General features: G+C 32.7%; 1 protein-coding gene across 4 annotated transcripts in view; it reads right to left on the reverse strand.

Moving 5' to 3' along the window:
* Positions 1-9176: 9176 nt before the first annotated feature.
* The window catches only part of LOC129798835 (phosphoinositide 3-kinase adapter protein 1), a 39215-nt gene continuing 26393 nt past the window's right edge, over positions 9177-21998 (reverse strand). For all 4 annotated transcript variants that reach the window (XM_055842226.1, XM_055842228.1, XM_055842227.1 and 1 more), the window contains 4 exons: positions 12308-12452; positions 11296-12227; positions 9850-11232; positions 9177-9795 (listed from right to left, as the gene is read on the reverse strand). In XM_055842226.1, coding sequence (XP_055698201.1) covers positions 9362-9795; positions 9850-11232; positions 11296-12227; positions 12308-12452 — 2894 coding nt within the window. In that variant the 3' untranslated portion in view covers positions 9177-9361. The remainder of the gene's footprint in view (positions 9796-9849; positions 11233-11295; positions 12228-12307; positions 12453-21998) is intronic.

Here is a 21998-nt window from a genome sequence, read left to right on the forward strand (position 1 = left end):
TCTTCAAAATGGCGGAAGGAGGGGTGGGGGGTGGGGGGTCAATGCACCATGTTGCAATTTTCATACGATATCTAACCTTTGCCGAAAACCGCAAGTCGATATCTTTTTTAGTTTAGGAGCTATTAAGCTCCAAAGAGCGGCCGGACGGCCGGCCGGCCGGGAACGTAACTTAGCCCCCCATATATTCGTGATCAGGAAGTGGCGAAACACATTTTGGCCAAGTTTGAGCGCGATCGGAGGACATGAAATTTTGTTAGGATTATAGTAGGTGAGATTGTTAAGAATCTCACCTAATATTGAACTAAAGAATTAAACTAAATTAAGAATTAAATTGGAAATAGCGTACAGCGCCACTTGCGGGAAATAACAGTGCCCTCTCGCGGAGAAAGACGTTCAGACGTTGCAAATTTCAGTATGTGATACACAATTTGATTTTATTTAGAAATATCATTTTATCAACAAGAAATCATTTAGGTCTCTTAAGATGGAAATTAAGATAATGGATAATAGTAAAAAAATAATGTAAAATAATTAAATTTCAGGAAGTCAATGGATAATGCCCATCGCAGAATAACTTTCGTTTGTAAACATGTTTTCAAAATTATCATTCACTCTCATTGAAATGTCAACAAATTTTTTACAAAATAAAAGTTATTGTGCACTTAGAATAATGCTCAACGCACAATAATCTTTATTTTGTTAAAATGTTTTTTTTTAACTCTAACAACAGTAAGAGTGAGTGAGATCTATATTTAGTCATTTCGCTCACTCTCATAGACAGTTTCGAAAACATGTTTTGTAAAGATTTTTCTAACGTTTCAGTGAGAGCGAATGAAATTTAGATATAGTTATCTTGCTCACTCTCATATGCAATTCTGACAACATGTCTACAAACAAAAGTTATTGCGCGTTGGTCACATAAATAAATAAATAAAGAAATAAAAATAAAGAAATAAATAAATAAATAAAATAAATAAATAAATTTCACATGAGAGTGAGCAAGATTACTAGATTTAGATTTCATTCACTCTCCCTGAAATGTCAAAAACACGTTTACTAAACAAAAGTTATTGTACGCTGGCCATAATGTCCCACGCATAATAATTGTTGTTTTTAAACATATTTTCAAAATGCCCTATGAGAGGGAATGAAATATAGATCTAGTCAATTCACTCACCCTCATAGGAAATTTTGAAAATATGTTTACAAACAAAAGTTATTGGACGTTTGGCATAAAAATTTTCATTTATTTTTTGCTGATTCAAAAGTAAAGTTCTTCCGATCTTCTTAAAATAAATGTTGGAATTTTGAATCGTTAGTTATATGTTATACCATAATGAGAAAAATATGTAACTGACATGTAATTATTTTAAAATCAAGGAAAATTATTCAGTTTTAAATTTTATTTTTGACTAATTAAAACTTGAAGTAAAACAAATGTGTTTTTCAATTTAAAACATTGTAATTTCATCATTTCGTTAGGTTCTTTTCATTTAATTTAATTTATTTTTTAGTTTCAAATGAGTAATTTCTTACTTTTATTGAAAAAAATAATTAAAAATTAAATGAAATAAAAGAATTTAGTTAAAATTTTTGATAAAATTACAAAATTAACCAAAGTTTATAAAAAAAAAATCTTTGGATTTTAAGTTTGTTCCCTAAGAAAATCAAAATGGTTCAAGTAAAGACTAAGTGAAAAAAACTAGATCATTTTTCAACTAGATTTCAAGAACTGTACGGGAACTTCATGTTCTCGAGGGTCTCAAAACCTAAAACAATAACCAATTTTCTTAATTTTTCAAAATATAATAGGTCATTTGCCCTTAATAATCCAATCCTAAGTCAAAATTTTCCAAAAAATCTTGACTAATAAGATATTAGAGAAGCTAAGCTATTTGGCTATAAGCCTTAGGTCTGAAGCCCGTGTAAGCCTCTAGTTTGAATCCCGTATTAGATCACAAGATTTAAATCAGTAATATCATTTTGGTCAGTAAGACTGCTTTCTGTTCACAGAATATTTCATTATTTCCCTTTACTGAAATTTCTAAAATCTATAAAGAGCTTTTAAAAATTCGAAATGATTAACTTTTCAGTTTAACTATAAATTTAGAAAATATCTTACAGTCTTATACAGTGCTATGGTCAATACAATGTTCGGCTACAATTAAATTACTTATGTAAGTAAATTCTTCATACCAATTTTGATCAATCTAGAAGATCCAAAACACTCTCGTTTTTGATTTGAAGCCAATTTCATTAAACCACAAATTGAAGCCCTACAAGCACACCGCAGAGTTACAAACCTTTGCCCTATCACTGAATTACTCATCTCATCTCATGTGTTTTGTAAGTAAATGAAAGTACATTCTCGAGAAAAGTCATCAATTGAGATTTTTTAGCGGGAAAAGCTAAGTTGAAATTGTTGCAAAAAGAGGCGTTTGCTTTTCATATAAATATTGAATTATTTCCATTGAGTTTTTCAGGTAACATAAAAAAAACGCATGAACTTTTTGTGGCCAAAGTGAGAGAGAAAGAATAATAGCTATTGTTGGGAGTGATTTTCTGCAATGAAGTGATTACTTTTTCCTCCATTTCAACAACATTGCGATTATTATTTATCATTTGTCTATTTATGACTCCTACGAATAATTATTATTGAGGGAGGGGTGAAAAGTTATAAACCTAAGATACAAGTGATCGTAAAATTTATGTAAATAGCAAGAAGTACGTTGATACTTGCAATAATTGTTGGTTGCATGGGTAAATTTCACTTGAAAATCTCTTTCATATTCCTTTTGAAACTAAAAGTTATAGTCAATACGTCTCGTGTCGTGATGATATTTTTTTTTAGTACGGAATTATTCACAAATTTTATTGTGTATACACTTTTCGGTAGAAATAGAATTGTATCCATTCACTGGTGGTCTGATTTTTTTTTTATTGCAGCACTGAATAGAAAGGTAATTTAGAATTTCATTCTGAAACACTATAGACTGGTCAGTCAACTGAACAATTCACTGTTTGATGAAATGAATTTTTAACTATTTTGCACATTTACTCTTTGTCTCTATCAACTCTCGTTTTTGTCCCTGATGGACCAACACACCGCTATATATATATCACAGCGATAGAGGATTGTTTTTCATGGATTTGAAACACCTCGCGGGAAAATGAACGTCCGACTATGAGCAGACTTCAAAAGCAACTAACTCACCTGGCATGTTTGGTGGATTAACAAGTGTTGGGAAGCATGAAAGTGCTTCTTTGGTGTGTCAGCAAGTCAACCATGGAGACTCCAGAGAGGTGCTCTCTGCCACTGAAAACATACCCACCAGACTATGTTCTCCCTCTTTTTGTCCCAAAACACCAAACCCTGCCACTTCTTACAAATAGCAAATTAATTTTCGACACATTTTTAATGGACTCTCTCACGGATTAATTAATCAGATCACCTCATTAATCTCTTCAGACTCTTAGAGATATCGGTGATTACATTTATACACTAATAAATAATCTGAGACCAACACTCTTCCCGGATTAAAACTGTCTGCTTATATATGTCCTTTCACTCGGCTCTAGATCTTTTCAGGAATTGCAAAATCTAGAGATCAAACGGTAAGAGATAGCGACTTTGGATTTTCAGAGACCCTTTCCATGAAACCTTGGGATCAAAAGATGTAGATTGAATGATTCATGTCTAATGATATCTACGCCTACATTTTATACTAGCCTATCTGAGAATTACTACAACATTTTAAATGATCATCAGTGGCTGGAATAAAAGATATTCGTGTTTTTCTATTTAAAATCTTTTTTTAATTTTCTCAAATCTACAATTTGTTTTCTGAGATTCGCTCATAAGGGTACCTTTCAGGATCCCAAACAGTCGGAATTCCTGGATCTCCATGAGAATATTTTTTTGAATAAATTCTAAAATTGTTCTAAAGTTTTAAAATTTATTTTCTAGATATGATTTATCATTTTTTTTAAATAAGAGCGTTTATCATTTTATGTCGTATACGTCATTTACCTTCTGTTCTGGTTCTCACCTGAGGAGGAATAGAAGTACAGTCGAGTTCCTCAAATTTGAACGACGGTTGCATTCAAAATATAACATATGAGGTTATGTGAAAGAAATTTTGCATGGAGTTTGAATTAGTACTATTTTTCTCTGGTGTTTCCTCAATATTGTCGTATTTTATTAATTTCCTCAACAAATTCCACCTATTTAACAATAAATTCAATTGATATAATTCTCTAAAGTTATTTTCTCCAATTTAGGAAAAGTGAATTTAACATGACTTCCGTTACGTTTTTGAAAATATTGTTCGAATTTGAGGAGTGAGAAATGTTATCTATACCCTTGTCTATACCCCCTAAATGTTCAAATTTGAAGAACTCTACTGTATTTAGAATAATGTCTTATCCCAGCCTTGTTGCCAAATGACCCGAGTGGAGAACAGTGTGACCATATGAAAATGTTGCTCTTGTATTGCACGTAAATTTGACAAAATATTTTGTTATTGAGATAATTAAAGATGTCAGCAGATTTAAATGACACAAAATATTTGCAAAATATGGATAAAAGGATATTAAATAGCAGGTCGTTATGTACAACAAACCCAATTTTTTATCGGATATCTAAAAGAAAACTATTTGTAATTCTAGGAAATATTTTTTAGGGGAGGCTGGGGCAAAAAGTCACAAAATGGATATTTTATTTGTTTACAACCTACCCGAGCCCTCCAGGAATTTCTAATTAGCGCAGTTTTATAGGAAATTTACCACTCTAAACTTTGTGAAAGTCATTTTATTTTATTTTGTAAGGAAATACATTTATCGAGCTGTTTTTTAAAAGGTAATTTTGTGACATTCTCAAAAATGCTGGGGCAAATAGTATCAGGCATGGGGTAAAATTACACATTTTGATTCGCTTTACTACGGGCTCCCGAGAATTTAAAAAATACCTAGATGATATATTTTCATAGGAAATTTATTCCTCTACAGTCAACATCTTTGTATAACAGAATTTTCTCTATCTAAACGAGAAAAGCGTTATTCAAATTAATTTTTCAATAACTATTTTTGCCAAGAAAATTCTATTTAACCATTCTGAAGGGGCGAAAATGGCGAATTGAGCGTGATGAATTTGACAAAATCTGCCGAAAAGTTGCCGAGTAAATGTCACTTAAGTGTAGAATATAAACCAAACCTCAAAAAAGTAATAAAAAGAAGTGTTTTGTTTTCTTTTTAAAATAAATATCTTAGATTCAGTAAAGTCGACATAATTTTTATACTCCAGAGTATACATTGCACTGTGCGTGTTATTTAATTTTTTCGGATCTGCATCGCCATCACTGTCAACAACAAGAGACGACATATGGCACTGAAGTTTCTTTTCGCCGTGAGATATCAGAAATTGCTTCGGTTTTTGTTACTTTCTGCCCCATGTCCCTTATTACTTTTTAACTCAAGTGGTAATTTTTAATAAAATGATTTATGGAGAAAACAATCTTTGGAAAATGCTAAAATGGATAGCGGATTCGTATTCAGAGAAACCAAATTATTTATGAAATATTCTTGATAGTGTAAAATGATGTCCAAGGTTTGCGATTATTTTCTGATTAAGACACAAACCGAAGAGATTCTGCCACTATGACAAAAAAAACTGTCTCACTTATTAGGTTCATAATGCCACCTAGAATAGTTCCTGGAAACCCTCAGATTTTCTTTAAGAAGAAAATGGAAATTCAGTAGCGATTTTTATACAAGTTGGGTCCGGAGCCTTCCTGTATAATAATTGGTTTGACAATTCGGAGGCCCATTTTCACTGCAAAAATTTCACCATATACAAAAAATTGCACATTAATATTTAGACGGAACTCTATCTGCTTAAATCGTTTGTACGACTGGTTATTAGTTTTAAAATCACTTTTATGTAATTTTTCTAAGCCGTGTTTTTATGACATTAGGGCGCTAGCGAAAACCATTTTTTCACTTGAGTCCATGAAAATGTCACTCTGTAGCCTTAAAATTCAGGCAACAGGGTTGAAGGTTATGTCGATTGTCGATAAAATTGGAGGATTACAATAGGTGTAATTATGAAAGAATCACATCTAATTATAGAGTTGACACATTAAAATTATCATTCATGGACCCATCTTAAAATATAGGTTGGGCACAGGTAGAATTTATGAATTTGCCAACACCCACAAAAACTATGTCCCCAAGTAAAAATATTTTTACATAAATATTAGTACTGATGAACCCTCTATCTGCCTATGATAGTAGTTTTCGTGAACAGCGACATTAATTAAAAAATACTTATGAAATATCATGTATCGAAATTACAGTTTTGGACCTATTTTTGATTTTTGCTTCCTGAAACTCGGAAAAAAGAGCTAGGATCCTAATTTTTTAAGGAAATGTGAGGCTTAGCATCAGCTATTGAAATATATTTTTGTGAGTCATAACTATTGATTAACATAGGAAAAAATAGTTATTAAGCTTGGATCGTATCATGCATAGGCACTTTCTCCTACAGCCGGGTTTAGAATTTCAATACCTTTCCAAAAAATCCAAATTTAACTAAATCTGTTGAAAAATGGGCCTTCCAAAGTGGTTGACTTTTGACCTTCAATAATTCAAAATGGCGAATTTTCCGGTCGTAAGTATGTTAGGGTGAAACGTTCGCCTGAACCACCTCTAAAACATATCCGAAAATCATTTAAAAAGCTTGGGACAACTTTAATAAAAACCAAAAAAACATGGTTTTTGGTGGGATATAGGGGGGTGGGGAGGGGAAAAAACGTCGAGAGATATTGTTTTTTATTGGGGGTCATCGAAGACTGGAAGTCGATATCTCTTACCGTTTAAGCTCCAGAACAGTGACAAGTTGAAAAAAGAGACGATTATATAACTGCCTTCTCTTTGAGTTCGAGCAGTAAAATAAAATCTAAAATTAGGATGAGGCAATGGCCGTGGAATGTATAAATTTAATATTCATTTTGGATTAAATTCTCTTGTTTTGTGCATATTTTGAATTTTAAAATAAATCCGAAAATATAAACGCGTCCCCTAACTCATTATTCATGGACTTTTCTTAAATTAAATATTCATCGTCATATCTCTTAAAGTTTCTCATAGTAAAATTCGTAAAATTTATGTGGTTCAACTATTTAAATTAGCGAATAATTTGGAAATAAATTTCTCCAGGAAATTTGACAAAAAGTCCGCCAATATTTCTTTGACCACATAAAAGCCCATATAGTGCTTCCTCTATTTTTTGCAGTGTAAACTTTACGATTCATTCACAACATTTACTATCCAATCTTTCCCCACTCTTCGCGATGCATTTCATTCATAAAAGTTCCCACAGAGGTGAATGAGGCACAGAGAACAATTTTATGGCTCTTTTTTGTTCGGAGGCAACTCTTTGATTGAATTTCGATGGGCTTTTCATGCATCGGATACCATTGGATATTTCACGTGTTTCACATATTAGGAAATCTTTTACATGTCTCTCTGATATACTCAAGTGGTTGAAAAAAGACCACCTTGAATTTCTCACACTTAAGATATTGATCAAATAAATTACGAACATTTACAGGGCTAATTTTGTGTGGTTTTTAGAGGCGACAAAGAAATTTCAAATGGTAATTTAGTGGAAAAATGTCGATAAAGATAAAAAGAAATCTTATACCAGAGGGTTAACAAATGAAAATTTTGAAAGGCAAATCTGTAAGGGTAAGTACAATTGTCCAACTAAAGAAACCCTTTCAATTTCATGTAACAATCAAATAAAAATTAATTAAAAATTTATTATTTTTATTAGTACTTTTTAAAAATATTTAATCAAAATATGTTGAAGAATATGCTTTTTTTAATTAAATAAAAAATCTACATTTTTAGGTAACATTTGAAAGGTTTAATTTTCTGAAATTAAACAGCTTCCATTTCTTATTTATCGGAAAATTTCAGTAAGCAGTAGGGGAGACTGGGGCAAAAAGTCACAAAACGGATATTTTATTTTTTTACAAGCTTCCCGAGCGCCTCCAAAATTTCTAATTAGCACAGTTTTATAGGAAATTTACCGCTCTACAACTCTGTGAAAGTCATTTTCTTCTATTTTGTAAGGAAATATTATCAAAAATGCTGGGGCAAATAGTATCAGGCATAAGATACTATCACATTTTGATTCGCTTTATTACGGGATTCCGTAAATTTAAGTAAAATACCTAGATTGAATATTTTCATAGGAAATTTATTCTTCTACACCTTTGTAAAACACCGTTTTCTCTATCTGAGGGAGAAAAGCGCATTTTGAGCTATTTTACGAAAAACTCACAAAAGACTGCAAATCGTTTGACCTATGCAAACAACAAGCGGCGACACATAGCATTGACGTTTCTTTTCACAGTGAGACATCATAAATTGTTTCGGTTTTGTTACTTTTTGCTCCATAGCTTTTGTTACTTTTTACCCCAAATGGTCGTTTTTAATAAAAGGATTTCTGGAGAAAAGAATCTTTGTAAAATCCCAAAATAGATAGTGGATTCGTATTCAAAGAATATTCAGATAATTTGGGAAATATTCACCAACTAGTGCATTATATTTAATATAAGTGGCAAATAATTGATATCTTCTGCACGGAAAATATTTCAAAAATAGGGCTAAAAATTTCGATATTTTTTATTTTCTAAATTCCGTGTTCAAATTCTAACAAACTTACGACATTGAAGAAGACCTATAGAGGCTATCTATGGAAAAAATTTTAAGCCGCTATCTTATTTATCTTGGAAGATATTGAATTTTAAAATTTTCGATTTGTGACTTTTTGCCCCAGTCTCCCCTACTATTTTAAATCTACGATAGAATTATGATGGTACCTTCAAAACTTTCAACGATCGTGTGACAAAAGCCAATAAAATGTTTATAGCCATTTGTATTCTTTATAAATTTTAATGCAATTCTGGTAAAGTACCATATTACGATATATTGTTAATAATTATTTTGATGCAAGGTTGTTCGACCATCTCTTCCTGTTCAGCAATTCAAGATTCACATAATACTCCACGGCTGATGATCAATTCATATAATGCTCACTGACGTATTAGTTGTCTACCCCTCAGTTCCCAAAATCAAATTAAATGGGCATGAAATAATAAATTTCAGCATCTTTTAATACAACATTTATTTCTCAATCATTAGAAAATAGTACAAATATTTGGAGTATGAAAAGACACGAATCTAACCATAAAATAGAAAATCTATCGTATGTGTATTTGTCAATAGAAATGCTTGCAAAATAAATACTAGAAAATTGTTATTTAAACTCCAATGGCACTTCTGCAGATGGAAATTAGGAGTTAAGTTGGATATTAATGTAATCGTGATTTTGATGATGTTCTTGGACTTTGGCGCATGTTTCACGATGGAGATCTTCGTTGCATTCTTTGATGGTTCTGTTGAAGTTGCGGATGGTGGTTTGGGTCTGGAGATCAATTTCTGACAGATTGATTTCCGGGGTAACGTCCCCGTCTGGAGTTTCTTTGGCATTTGCCGGAGAATCTTGTGATGGCTCTCCATTGGTTGCTGGTGGTGTTGTAGCTCTGAATGATGTGCATAGATCGTTAGAACCTTTTTGGCTCTTGCTGTACAGTGTATCACTCCTTTGGATCTTTATAGGTTGAACTGTGACAGGAAAGTCTGTCTCTTTGGCCTCTTCAATGGTATTTAGTCCGTTGAAGTTCAAATAGTCGTGATTAAAAGATTTCGAAGCATCGGATGGTGATGCTGTAAAGGCAAAGAAATAAATGAACTGTCTACATTTGCGCATTTCATCCTTACCTGCGGAAGGCGAACCATAGACAGGTAGATTTGACGGGAAGATAACGTAGTGATGATCAGGTGGTTGGGAAACAACCCTAGGTGCAGGTGGTACAGAATAGTTCTCCATAAGACTGCCAGGAACGCCCACGCGGCAGTTGTACATTTGACGACGATCTTCATGATCTGAATGTGTCCCACTATCTCCAAGGCTCGTTCCACTGCAAACACTACCCGTACTCATGCGTCCTGATGAAGAAGAACTAGAAACGCTCTGGAGGCTAAGACTACTTATAGGCCTTTGAGTGGTAGATCCTCCCGAAGCTTCCCTTTCTCTCTTGTCTTGACTCTTGCTTCGTGTGAACAAACGCTTGAATCGTTCAAAAGGAGTAGGACTCTTCATAGTCTCCTTCATACGACTTTGAAGTCTTTCGTACTCGTCTCGCATCTCCTTTAATTGTTGTTGCTTGTCCTTGTAACTCTGTTGTACGTCATTGCGATTCCTCCAAGCAGATACCAACTGCTCAACTTCATTTATGGTAAACACGTTGTTCTTGAAATCATTGATAATCTCTAGAAGTTCCTCATCAACGCTGACCTTAGACGTGTCACTACCTTGCCGCTTTAGGGTCCCACTTCTTGTTCCATCATCGCGACGTTTGAATGTGAACCTCATGTGAGAATCATAAGGGCTTGAAGCGCTTGAAGGTGTCTTTGCATTAGGCGAAGAAATCGCGTCGTTAACATAGCTTGCTTCAACGGGTCTGTTCGAAGGGTGGGTCAAGTAGTTCGGGAACTCCTTCTGCAATAGGGTAACTGGGCGATTTGAAGGATGAATTAGGTAGTCTGAGACAGCATCTGGACAATCAACGACAACACTTTCTAGCAAGTTTGAACACTCCTGACTAAAGTCGTCTGTTTTATTGGAATCCTTAGACTCATAGTACGCAGGTTCGTTGATCCTCAGCTCATTGGTCAAGACTTCATCATCAGTTACCCTCATTCCAGAAATTCCATCACAAACATCTTCACCACTGTTTGACTTGGTTTCTACGTTGATGTAGTTTAGATTCGTTACTGCATTTACAGGGCCGTAGGAACCATGATCGCTTGAACTACTACTACCCGTCATTTCCATATATTCAGGCACTTTGGTGGGAGTTTCTGTCTTTTGATGCGTTGTTGATGTAGACCTTGATCCTTTAATTTCACTCTTAAGATCAACGATAACCTTATTAGTTGTAGAGTCAGTAATACCCTTGAAGTAGTGATACATCGTTGTAAACTCGTGCATTTGAGTGAAATTCTTTAGAATCTCAACAAGTTTGGTGTGTTTCTTGAGTTCAGCTAGATCCAAAGGAGTCTTTCCGTTAACATTCCGAATAGATGTTGCCACATCACCCCCTAAAGATTAAGAAAGGAGTTCAAAAACGGATAAATGTATTGTCATTTGTCTAGTAATCTTACCAGGACAGTCTAAAAGTTGCATGGAGAGTTTTTCAAGACCCCATTTTGCTGCAAAATGAAGCAGGGTTGGATACTCTTCTGGACTGTTTTCTCGGTTAACCAAAAAGCCACCACTGTGCTCCCCGGATAGAAGATGGAAATTGGGCGGAATATTTTTCTGGAACGCTTGGACAAGATTCAAATCTAGGCGTTCTCGATCAGCTGTAGAGATTCCAAGGGATTGACAGACAAATTCAATAGGAGACTCCTGTCCTTTTAGGATCTGCTCTAATTCTCTTAAACGACTTTCACATTTTATTTCTCGACTACCAAGATCCAGTCCATTCTTTTCGATGTGAATCTTTATCATCATGGACACTTCCATGCATGATTCGGGAACATTGAATTGCAAAGTGTAGGGATTACGTCTCTTAATGCCCGATACTTCGAGTATTTCCTCACTTTTCTCAATCTTAACGATAACGGTATCCTCTCGTTTTAAGGGTTCAGTTAGGAGAGCGACTACCTTATTTTGCGACACTCTTAGCTTCTTAGGAAGAACAGTGAAGGCATCGTGGCATGATTGAGGGATTACGGAAGAGATCGAGTTGCTTAGTGGTTGGTCCCGAAGGGCTGCCCCCAATATATCTGTTGCTATCCCTAAGACCTTTCCCACAAAGGACTGGTCGTCATTTCTAACAACACATCTCTTCCATTGCTTAAAGTTGGGCAGAGCCTGTTGATGAATATCGAGGACACGCTTCTCGTCGATCTCCAGCAGGAGTCCCAGAACTTTCTCAGGCCTCAGAATTGCTGACAGCTGTGCCATTAATTGGGAGTGTGGCAGTGCCAAGAGTGATGGGCAAATTATGACAATTTGTAGCTTTGTCGATAAGCATCTGCTAACGATGTCCGTTGACAGATTTCCATCCTCTATCTTGACATGGAGAAAACTGGGTGGAAAATATAGAAGGGTTAAATATGAGTGATTTATTGCTGGGAGACAGTCGCCGAATAAAAACCTTCAACTCACTTGAATGGGATGCGTCCTCGTTCTTTGGTGATTTTGTCAAAGCGCGTCTTGAGATGATTGGCCCATAGGATTGCTGATTCACTCTGGCGCGTTGTAACAATCAGTATGTCATCCATATTTCTTCCACTAGTGCTGCATTTAGAGCCTGTAACCATAAAATGCCATCTCAGTGATGTATAAACACTTCCCAACTCATTTGAAAGAAATGACTAATTATTTGCAGAAATATTGAGAAGAAGAACAGTAATTTATAAAGCAGTTGGTGATGGATTTTATAGCTTTTGAAAATTAAGGTTCAACTCATACTCGAAATAAAATGATATTTAAAAAAGTGATATTTATTTCAAATTGAGATCCGGGTAAACAAATTAAGGATCTAAATTCTAAAAATTGGGTTTTACATAATTTTGTTTGGCTCTATAATCCCTTCATTATTTTTTATCGATCCCGCTTCTCAAAATCTTTCTAATATTTATAAATATTTGAGATTATTACGAGTTCAGATTTCATGGGAAATTTTTATTTTACTTTTGTCTGCAGAGAACTGTACCAAATTTCGGTCAGCTTGTAATTTCGGCCAGCTTGCAATTTCGGTCAACTTCCAACTTCGGCCACTTCTTTCGTTCCTCAAATTTCAAAAAAAAAATTCATTTTGAAACTCTAGAGATTATAAATGCAAAAAAGGTGAACGAGATGATGTGAAAAAGAATTTGGTAGAATTGCGGAAGAACAAGGAACTATGGCAATCAAGATAGCCGAAATATTACCCAAAGCTATGTTTATATTTTTATTCATTTTAAAATGTATTAATTAGTTTTATTAGTTCCCATTAACACCCCTTAAAAAGAAGTAACAAAAAAACAATTTGTATTAAAAATATCACATTTCAAATTTAAAACTTTGGCGTTTGCATTCTACTGTGTCAAAATTTGATACACTATCTGTAACCAATTCTGAGTTGAGAATTTAGAGATTTTTGAAAAAAATCTGAATTGATTAAAATTTTCGTCATTGTCATGTGCTGTGAAATGTACTCAAGAAGTGGGTCAAGTACTGCAACTAAAAGTCTTAAGATTGTCAATTGTCACCCCATAAAATTCATTCAATAGTGATGCTTGGAATTTTCCTGACAATTTATCGTATTTGTTTTTTCTAAATTAATTCTCAAGACATTTTAAAAAGAATATAAATATATAAATTTCTTTATTAGCTTCCATTATGGACCTATTAGAAAATGCATTAGTTTTTACATTGTCAACATCGGTATTTTTGTTTGCCTCCAAACTTCACAAAATTATATATAAAAAGAATATAAATATAGACATAGATTTGAGTAATATTTCGGCCACTTTGATACTCATAGTTCCTTGCCCTTCCGGAATTTTTCAGAAGCCTTTCAAATCATCTCGTTCGTCGAAGCGAAATTTTTTGGAAGTGTCCGAAATTTCAAGCTGGCCGAAATTTGGTACAGTTACCCTACATTAAATAAATTTCAACATTTTGACGAAAGTGTCAATAGGGGATATCTGTCGAAGAGGTGTTCCTTCGACCATACTCCGGCTTTATGTAAAAATTTTAATAAAGCCTAGAGTAAGATGAGGTAATTCAGAATCATGTCTATTTTGGAATTTTGAGCTTTCCTCATTGTTTTAGGTGGTCAATGAGAAAAAGAAAACCACGGAGAAGTACAAGACTTTATTCAAGATTCCTAGTTGTTTTTTCCTTTTGCCATATAAAACTGTTAAGTGATCTCAAAGTTCCAAATTAGACATGATTCCAAATTACCCCATCTTACCCTATTCCTGGGTATAAGAAATTCCTAAAACATTAAGATCTCAAAAAGAAAAAAAATATGACAAGAAATACTGCCTTCAAAACTATTTGATGGTGAAACTTTCAACCCTAAATTCGGTTATTATAAAAAAGTCTTTCAAATGATCTTGCAAATCTTGCAAATTAACATATAGTTATTCTTACATTTTACGGTCAATAAATATATTTTGTAAATCAATGTCATTAATTTTATTTAAGAACTAGAAGAAAAATGCTTTTCCCACAAATTTTCTGGTGAGATTCTTTCTCAGATTTAAATACAATGCAAGATCATTAATTGATAATTTTGTTTTCAAAATAAATCATCTGAAATTTTATCTGGCAGTTTATGGTGTCTCGCAGCGAAATTTAAAACACTATTACGATCATAGTTTGTAAGGCAGAATGAGTAATAATGCCTCGCTTTATCGCTCGATTGTTTATGCTTCTGTTCGTGGCATAAGCAAAATGTGTCTCCAAATAAATACAAATGTCTGGGACAAGGCGTGAATTGGCCTTGATATGTTCATCAATCTCCGTGACAAATATAAAATATTGCAATATTATACAAATTTGAACATGGGTATTTTCACTGTAAATTAAATTTTCTTACTATAGGGGGTAAATTTTGAAGCACTTGAGGGTGATTTTTTTTCACTTATGAATAGGAAATGTTTGCACTTCTTCGGAAGTTTTGGTTACACAAAAGAACTCATCTGGGAACTATACTCAAGACTCCGAAACAGTCGCAACTAAACTAAGAAGCTTCTTCTGAAATTTGCAGTCATCCACCCGTTTGCAGTAATTTTCAACAATAGCCATTTCGTTTTCTCCACAAGGGAAGTACATATGCAGAAAGAGGAACATTAATATAAACCGCGCGCGCAAAATCTGCTCGTACAAGAGATATGACATGAGGGAGTGTATGGAAGGGAAGTGGGCCCGATAATGGAACGACAGAAAAGCCACATGTGAGATGTAAATAATTCTGGAAATATTAAAATATTGCATGAGGGAAAAAAAGGCCATGGAGCAAATTTCATGTCTTCCTCTCATTTGAATCTTATGGGCTCGAGACAATAACCACAAAAAAACAGTCAAAGACTTTTGGTTTCTATCATGGTTTTCAATGAACCGAAAAATTCTCTCCCAAAAAATTTATTGATACCGATAAGAAAGTCGTTTTTTTTCAACACTAATTTCACGAATTGTTAAACAGGAACTATGGTTAGTTTTTGTGGGAAATTGGTAATTTACAATTTACCATAGTGACACATATTTTGCTAAGTTTCGTGTGAAACATGCTTTATGGATTGAATTAGAGTGGGAACATGTGACCTAATTCTGTCTTGAAATTGGAACAAAAATAGCGACTTAAATTGACCAAATTAATAAATTGTTAATTGAATTAAACCAACCCCGCGAATCCCACTTGTTTTGATACAGCCACTAAATAAATTTAAAAGAAAAGGTTTAGAGATTAGTGGGCTGTTTAATAGGGCTGTTTTCTTAAACTTATTAATTTAATCCCATAATTTTTAACCTCATTCTTTCAATTTTTTTTTTAAACCAATGAGTGATTGGTGTTGAATATTCTGATCACATTTAATTGGTTTTACATTATGAAGTTTAGAATATTTTAACTATTTACTATTCCTTACGTTTTAGTTTTACAAAAGAATTTTTAACTGTAGGGGAAAGTAGAGCACTTTTGAAATTGAGATTTTTCACATATTTTTAAATAAAATTGAGCCTTATCGTGATATAATTTAGCTACACATACTGATTGAGAAGCAAAATTACATTATGATATAGAACAGTTCTACTTAAACATAGGAAAAAAAACCCAATTTCAAAAGTGCCCTACTTCCCCCTAAATCAAGTTTAGAATATAATATTTTGTTCAGTATTTCAGTATATTTGGTAAGTAAAAAGCAGATTTGGTCAATTATTGACTTTTAATTCATAAAAATTGTCAAATATACTTTCCACAAAAATAATTTATTTAATAACTAAAATAAAAATTTTACCATCCATAATGAAATTTAAAAAGATAGGATTTTTAATTTATCAACATGATTCTTCAACCTAAATGAAAATTTACTGTAAATACAAAGCAATATATAGGCGATATAAGCCACATTTGAGACAGTTTGCAATATCGGACACTTCTTTTTTTTCTATAAAATTCCATAAAGTTTTTTTTTTATTTCAACAGGTTGTAGAACAAGATCTTGTATAAAAATCTTTAAAAGAGTTCTGGAAGGGCAAGGGATTTCAAGAGACTTTGTGCCCGAAATAGTACATAAAGAAATGTCTATATTTCTTTCTAATTTTAAATGCTTTAAGAATAATTTTAATAGAGATGTAAAAGATAATAAACTACATTTAAATAATACAAACAACATTCCTAAAAAAGAAATAACGAAAAATATCAATTTGTATTAAAGATTTTACATTTTACTCTTAGGGCTTTGGAGCTTATATGCAACGTGTTCAAAATTTGGCACAAATACCGTGTATTTAAGTTAATATAAGGCTTTCATGATTTTTTCCGGTTTTAATGCTAAAATTTGAAATGCCAACATCTAGAGGTAATCCAAAATTGTCTGCGTACTTTCGTTCAACTACTAAATCTCATAAATAATCTATATTTAACTCTTTAATTGGGAGTTTAACTAAAATTGAGGAACCTGCTGGCAATATTCATTTCATGAGCTCATTCATGAAATAACCAACACTTAGCTCTTTAGAAATTACAGGGGCCCAATTCGATTTTTCACGATTTTGAGATTTTTATATACGGTTATATAATGAATTTTTTATTGTCTTGTTAAGTCTCTAAAAAGCCTTGTTAAAAATATTTTTCAAAATGTCACACTTTTTTGCTTATTTGATAATAACAATAAGTTTATTGGTTCATTCCCAGAATACAAAAGTAACATATAGGACTTTACATGTCCTACATGTAGGAAAAAAACACTACCTCTGTCCGAAAAAAGACATACCGACGTTTGGGGACAACTTTGGGATTACGAAATGATTTCTTAGGAAATATTTTGTATTTGTTAATATTCTTAAATGTTCATACATGAAGAATTTTCACAACAATTAACCTTAACTTTAAAAAATCCTTAATTATCAATTATTTTACCCGAAAAGAATAAATTTCATCGGAATAAAAATGTTCCAAAATGTACGATTTTTTGGGAAGGAGGAAATGAATTTTTAATGGTACAAACACGAAGGAAAAAGTTTCGATGTTTATAATAGCATTTTAACAATAAAAAAAGAAATAAATAGTTTTACTTCAAAAAATCACGTAAGTTGTTCCCTTGCAATTTCCAAAGATCGATTCAAACTTATTCCTTTTTTTATGAATTTACCAAAGAATCGGCTTTAAAAATACGTACTACGTATAGTTCCATAAGGTTTTACTATTTTTTTGTGTTTAAATAATTTATTCATATAGGCAAGTGTTTTTTTTTTACAATTAACATAAATATTTACTTCAATGTCCCTCAAGTACTTTTGCTCTATGCAAAATACCTTGTTTTTTTTTCATTTTATGACTCTGTTAAAAGAACAAAAAGAGTGTCTTTCCAGTAATTAGAGCAGAGGAAGGGTTAGTGTTGCTCTTTTAATAAGGGACCAAACGTTAAGAAGTTATAGTAACTCAACATGTCGTGGATTTCTCTCCTAATCCCTTATTACTATGGAAGCTTAATCGTCAAGCCAGGATCAAATATTGCATTAAAATAAATATTAATCCTTAAAAAAAGCCAAAGAAAACAGATAATGATATCTAAATGCCTCATTCTCCCTTATTTATAAAAGTTTATCCCTTTAGCATAAATTGTTGTGAATTAATATGAATACTTGTTGTGTTTTGTTCCTAAATTGATGAAGAGCTGGAGCGAAAAAGTATGTTGCGTCCAAAGTGCATAACCAGGCGAAACTTCCACATTATTATTTAATAATAAATTTAAAGAGATAATAGAGTCAACTAGTGGCTTCCTGTCTTATAATTCCCGTCTGTTGGGTTATTTCTTCATTTTCTTCCTCTGTTTCATCTTAGCGCATCTTTTGACTCTCTGCATCCATTTTAACATATTGTTCTCTGGATGATTTTCATAAGAATTTATCACTTAATTTTCCGTTTCATAAAAAAAATAAACGTATAAGAGGCTGATGCATCGCACGAAAAATAGATCTTAAGATTTTGATAAATTACCAAGAGGAATTCTTCTCCAGTGGACATAGAATTTCCATCCTCTTGGGCAAATCTAATCGTGGAAAGAATGCACAAGGAAGTGGAAGTTCGTTGAACAGTTTTTTTTTAAATTCTATTTTTAAAAAGAAAAGCCGAGTGTGTCTAAAATAATTAAATATTGCTCAGAACATGAGGACAGGCCACGGAAAAAAGTCGTGAAAGGCCTCAAACAGTCGCCCAAAAATGGGCGGTTGATCAGTTCTTATGCCGGAAATGATTATTCCTCGGTGATTGACATCCAGCGGTTTTTTTTTTGGTTCCCTTCTACAGCGATTGTCTTGGGGTGCACGTGCTCCAATCATAATTACCACAACATAGTGTAAATCTTACTGAAGAAGTTGATTGATTCACGACTTTTCTTGACGAGGTGAAATCAGAGGGAGAAATGTGGAGGAACTTAACACTCTTGATATCGTAGCATCGTAAAGTTATATTTGCGGAGTTCATTTGAAATGTTCAATAGGAACTATATAAATAAATTTCAATACAGGAAGTGGTTGTTAAATTGATGCACCGAGGAAGAGCGGCTTTCTTGGAAGAATTGGTCTCTTCCATTGGATATTTCACAGCTATGCTTCGGCACAATCAATCATTTGGACGAGCCTAAACCACAAAGGGTTAATTTATGATTAAAAATTTTCTAATCTTACGACCTTCTTTCTGTTTCTTTGATTTCTTTTGATGATGACTCAATCTTTGTTTTGATTATCTCAAGTGGAATAATTTTATGGAAAATTGATTAAAATTTCTATCTACTTCGAAGAAATTTCGCATTTGGCTGGACACAGTGGATTATTAATTTGCTTGTTGACTGAAAAACAAATTCAGTGATATCAATTTCTGTAAGAAGAAAAGATGCCGCATTTGGCGGCTTCTGCTTTTCAAATGACGATAAAAATTCCCCTCTTTGCACCAAATGCATCTCAAGTGAGATGAGACACTATCACTGTCTCATTTAGGAATCATTTCTATTCTTTTTTTAATATTTTGTTCTTATGACAAAATAAATACAGAAAAGAGAGAAACAGAAGGAATCCCAAATGGAATAGAAAAGAAACCTCTGACGGATGAAATGTTGGAATTAACTGAAAGACAATCCAAAAAGTGATTCTATTTGAGAATTTGTTTACTCCCGGCATAAAATATTTTCATTAAAAGGTTTATTGTTATTGAAATCACGTCAATCTAGCTGAAAAGATGGGGGAATACGTATCAGCGTATCGTAATAGCGTTTCAGTAAACAGATGACTAAAGCCCAGCCTCATTTCTTTCTAGGCTATCGTAGCAATTTTCATCCCATTTATTTATTTTTAAATATTTAAAATAGACGATTTTTTGTAAATTCAGAAAATATTTCTTAAGATTTCAGATCGGAATTCTATAAAATAATATAAAAATTCTCAGAAACCTTGCCCTGTATAATGATGCTATTCCAATGAAAAATTAACATGTTTTTTAGTACTTTACTGTTCTAAATTTCTTCTGCATTATCGACTTTTCTTTGTCTTGGTTCTTGTATCGACTGTTTTCCCCAGGCTTCGCTGTGTTCTAAAACCAGCAAAGAGCTGGCACCAAAGCTATGTCTACATTTTTATTCATTTTAAAATATATTAAGAATGATTTTGGAGTAAATAAAGACGATAAACTCTCTACAAGGTTCTAAGCAACACTCCTCAAAAAGAAGCAATAAAAAAACAATTTCTATTAAAGATATTACATTTCAAACTTGAGACTTGCAAGTTTGGCGCTTGCATGCAACTATGCCAAAATTTGGCACACTTACCCTACGGTATTTTCGTGTATTTTTAGAGGAAACTGGGGTTTAATGTATGCAATTTATCATTAAAAACATTTACGGAACTAAATAAAATAATTGTAGGGCCCAACTTCCTTTAGAAATATACGGAGAAATCGTATTTCAATGTAGCCCCAAAGCTTAAAATAGCCCCGCCTCCCCCTACGGATAGCTCACATTTATGAGTATTTCATGGTCTAATGGAACTTTATTAAATAAAAATGTCTGCATTTTAAAAATCTTTTATAAATAAAAATTATTGCTAAAAATTAGTAACAAAAATAAATATACACAAGAACCAAGTAAAAATTATTACAAATGTCAATAGAATATAAGTCTAAATTGTAAATCTTAACTTTTTTATTTTTGATATTAGGCACTCATGCATATCAAAAAAATCTAATGCTTTTAGATAAATAATTTTGTCGTATACGATCAATCAGGTACTAATCAAAAATCAAAATACGTTACTAATCTATCATAAAAAAATTGTTTTTTTTAATTAGGTTTTGAATATGTATAAAAAAGAATATAAAAAGTTGATCCAGTTTCCTAAGAAAAAGATGTTTAGGATGTAACAGATATTTTAGGCATTATAGTTCGATCATTAGTTACCAAATTTGTAATAGAAGTAATGTAAAACAGGGCAATAGGGGAGGTAGGGTAATTTAGCGAATGACACCCTCATCCCGCATAAGAAAAAATAATACCGCATGTCTTAAAATTGCCTTCCGGGAAAGCCTAGTTCCTCTTTGGAATGTTGTACTAGCATTTAATAAAAAGTAAAGTGTAATAATAAGAAGGGAAGTGGGGCACCTTTGAATTGGATCACCTTTAAAATTTGGCCTTTTTCTCATATTTTCAGATGGAAATGGATCATAGGGTGGAGTCTCCACTTATAGATGTTATACACTTATGGACAGCATGCAAAAATCTTAAGTTCTTACTTTTCGAAAAGACATAAATAATTAGTTTGTGAAGTGATTTACAATTTTTTTTTGAATATTCGAAATTTATTTCATGTAACAACTTAAGATTTTTGCACACTGTTCATAAGTGTATAACATCCATAAGTATAGACTCCACCGTATCATGATATGATTTAGCTCCACAAATGAATTTGGAAGCTGCAATATGATAAGACTCATAACACTATGACATTATGGTTTAAAAATAAAAGAAAAAAACTCTGTTTTAAAGGTTCCCTTATTGCTTTTTATCATTTATTTGCCTATGTTTTTTTTAATCTTTTCGATCATTTACTGCACAAGCCTAATAATTGCGAAAATTATCTAACAAAATTTCTTATTTTTAAATATACAAAAAAAAACAACGAACCCTTTGACTAAGCAAAACCGACCATTTTAAAGATTTAGGGTAAGTGTGCCAAATTCCGGCTAGCTTGCAATTCCGGCCATATTTTTTGTTCCTCGAATTTTCATGAATTTTTGGTTTTTAAATACTCTAGACCTCTAGAGATTATACAGTGCAAAAGAATAACAAAAAATACAGATTCCACGAACAAGATGATGAAAAAAGACATTTGAAGAATTCCCGATGGGCAAAGAACTATGAGAATGAAGGTGGCCGAAATAAGGCACCAAAGCTATGTCAACATTTTTATTTATATTAAAATGTATTAAGAATTATTTTAGAGTAAATAAAGACAATAAACTGTCTACAAGATTCCAAGCAACGCTCCTTAAAAAGAAGTAATAAAAATTTATCAATTTTGTATTAATAATATTGCAGTTAAAACTTGAGACCTTGGCGCTTGCATGCAACTATGCCGAAATTTGGCACACTCACCC

The sequence above is a fragment of the Phlebotomus papatasi genome, chromosome 1 (assembly GCF_024763615.1).
Source record: "Phlebotomus papatasi isolate M1 chromosome 1, Ppap_2.1, whole genome shotgun sequence".
Taxonomy (NCBI): Eukaryota; Metazoa; Arthropoda; class Insecta; order Diptera; family Psychodidae; genus Phlebotomus; species Phlebotomus papatasi.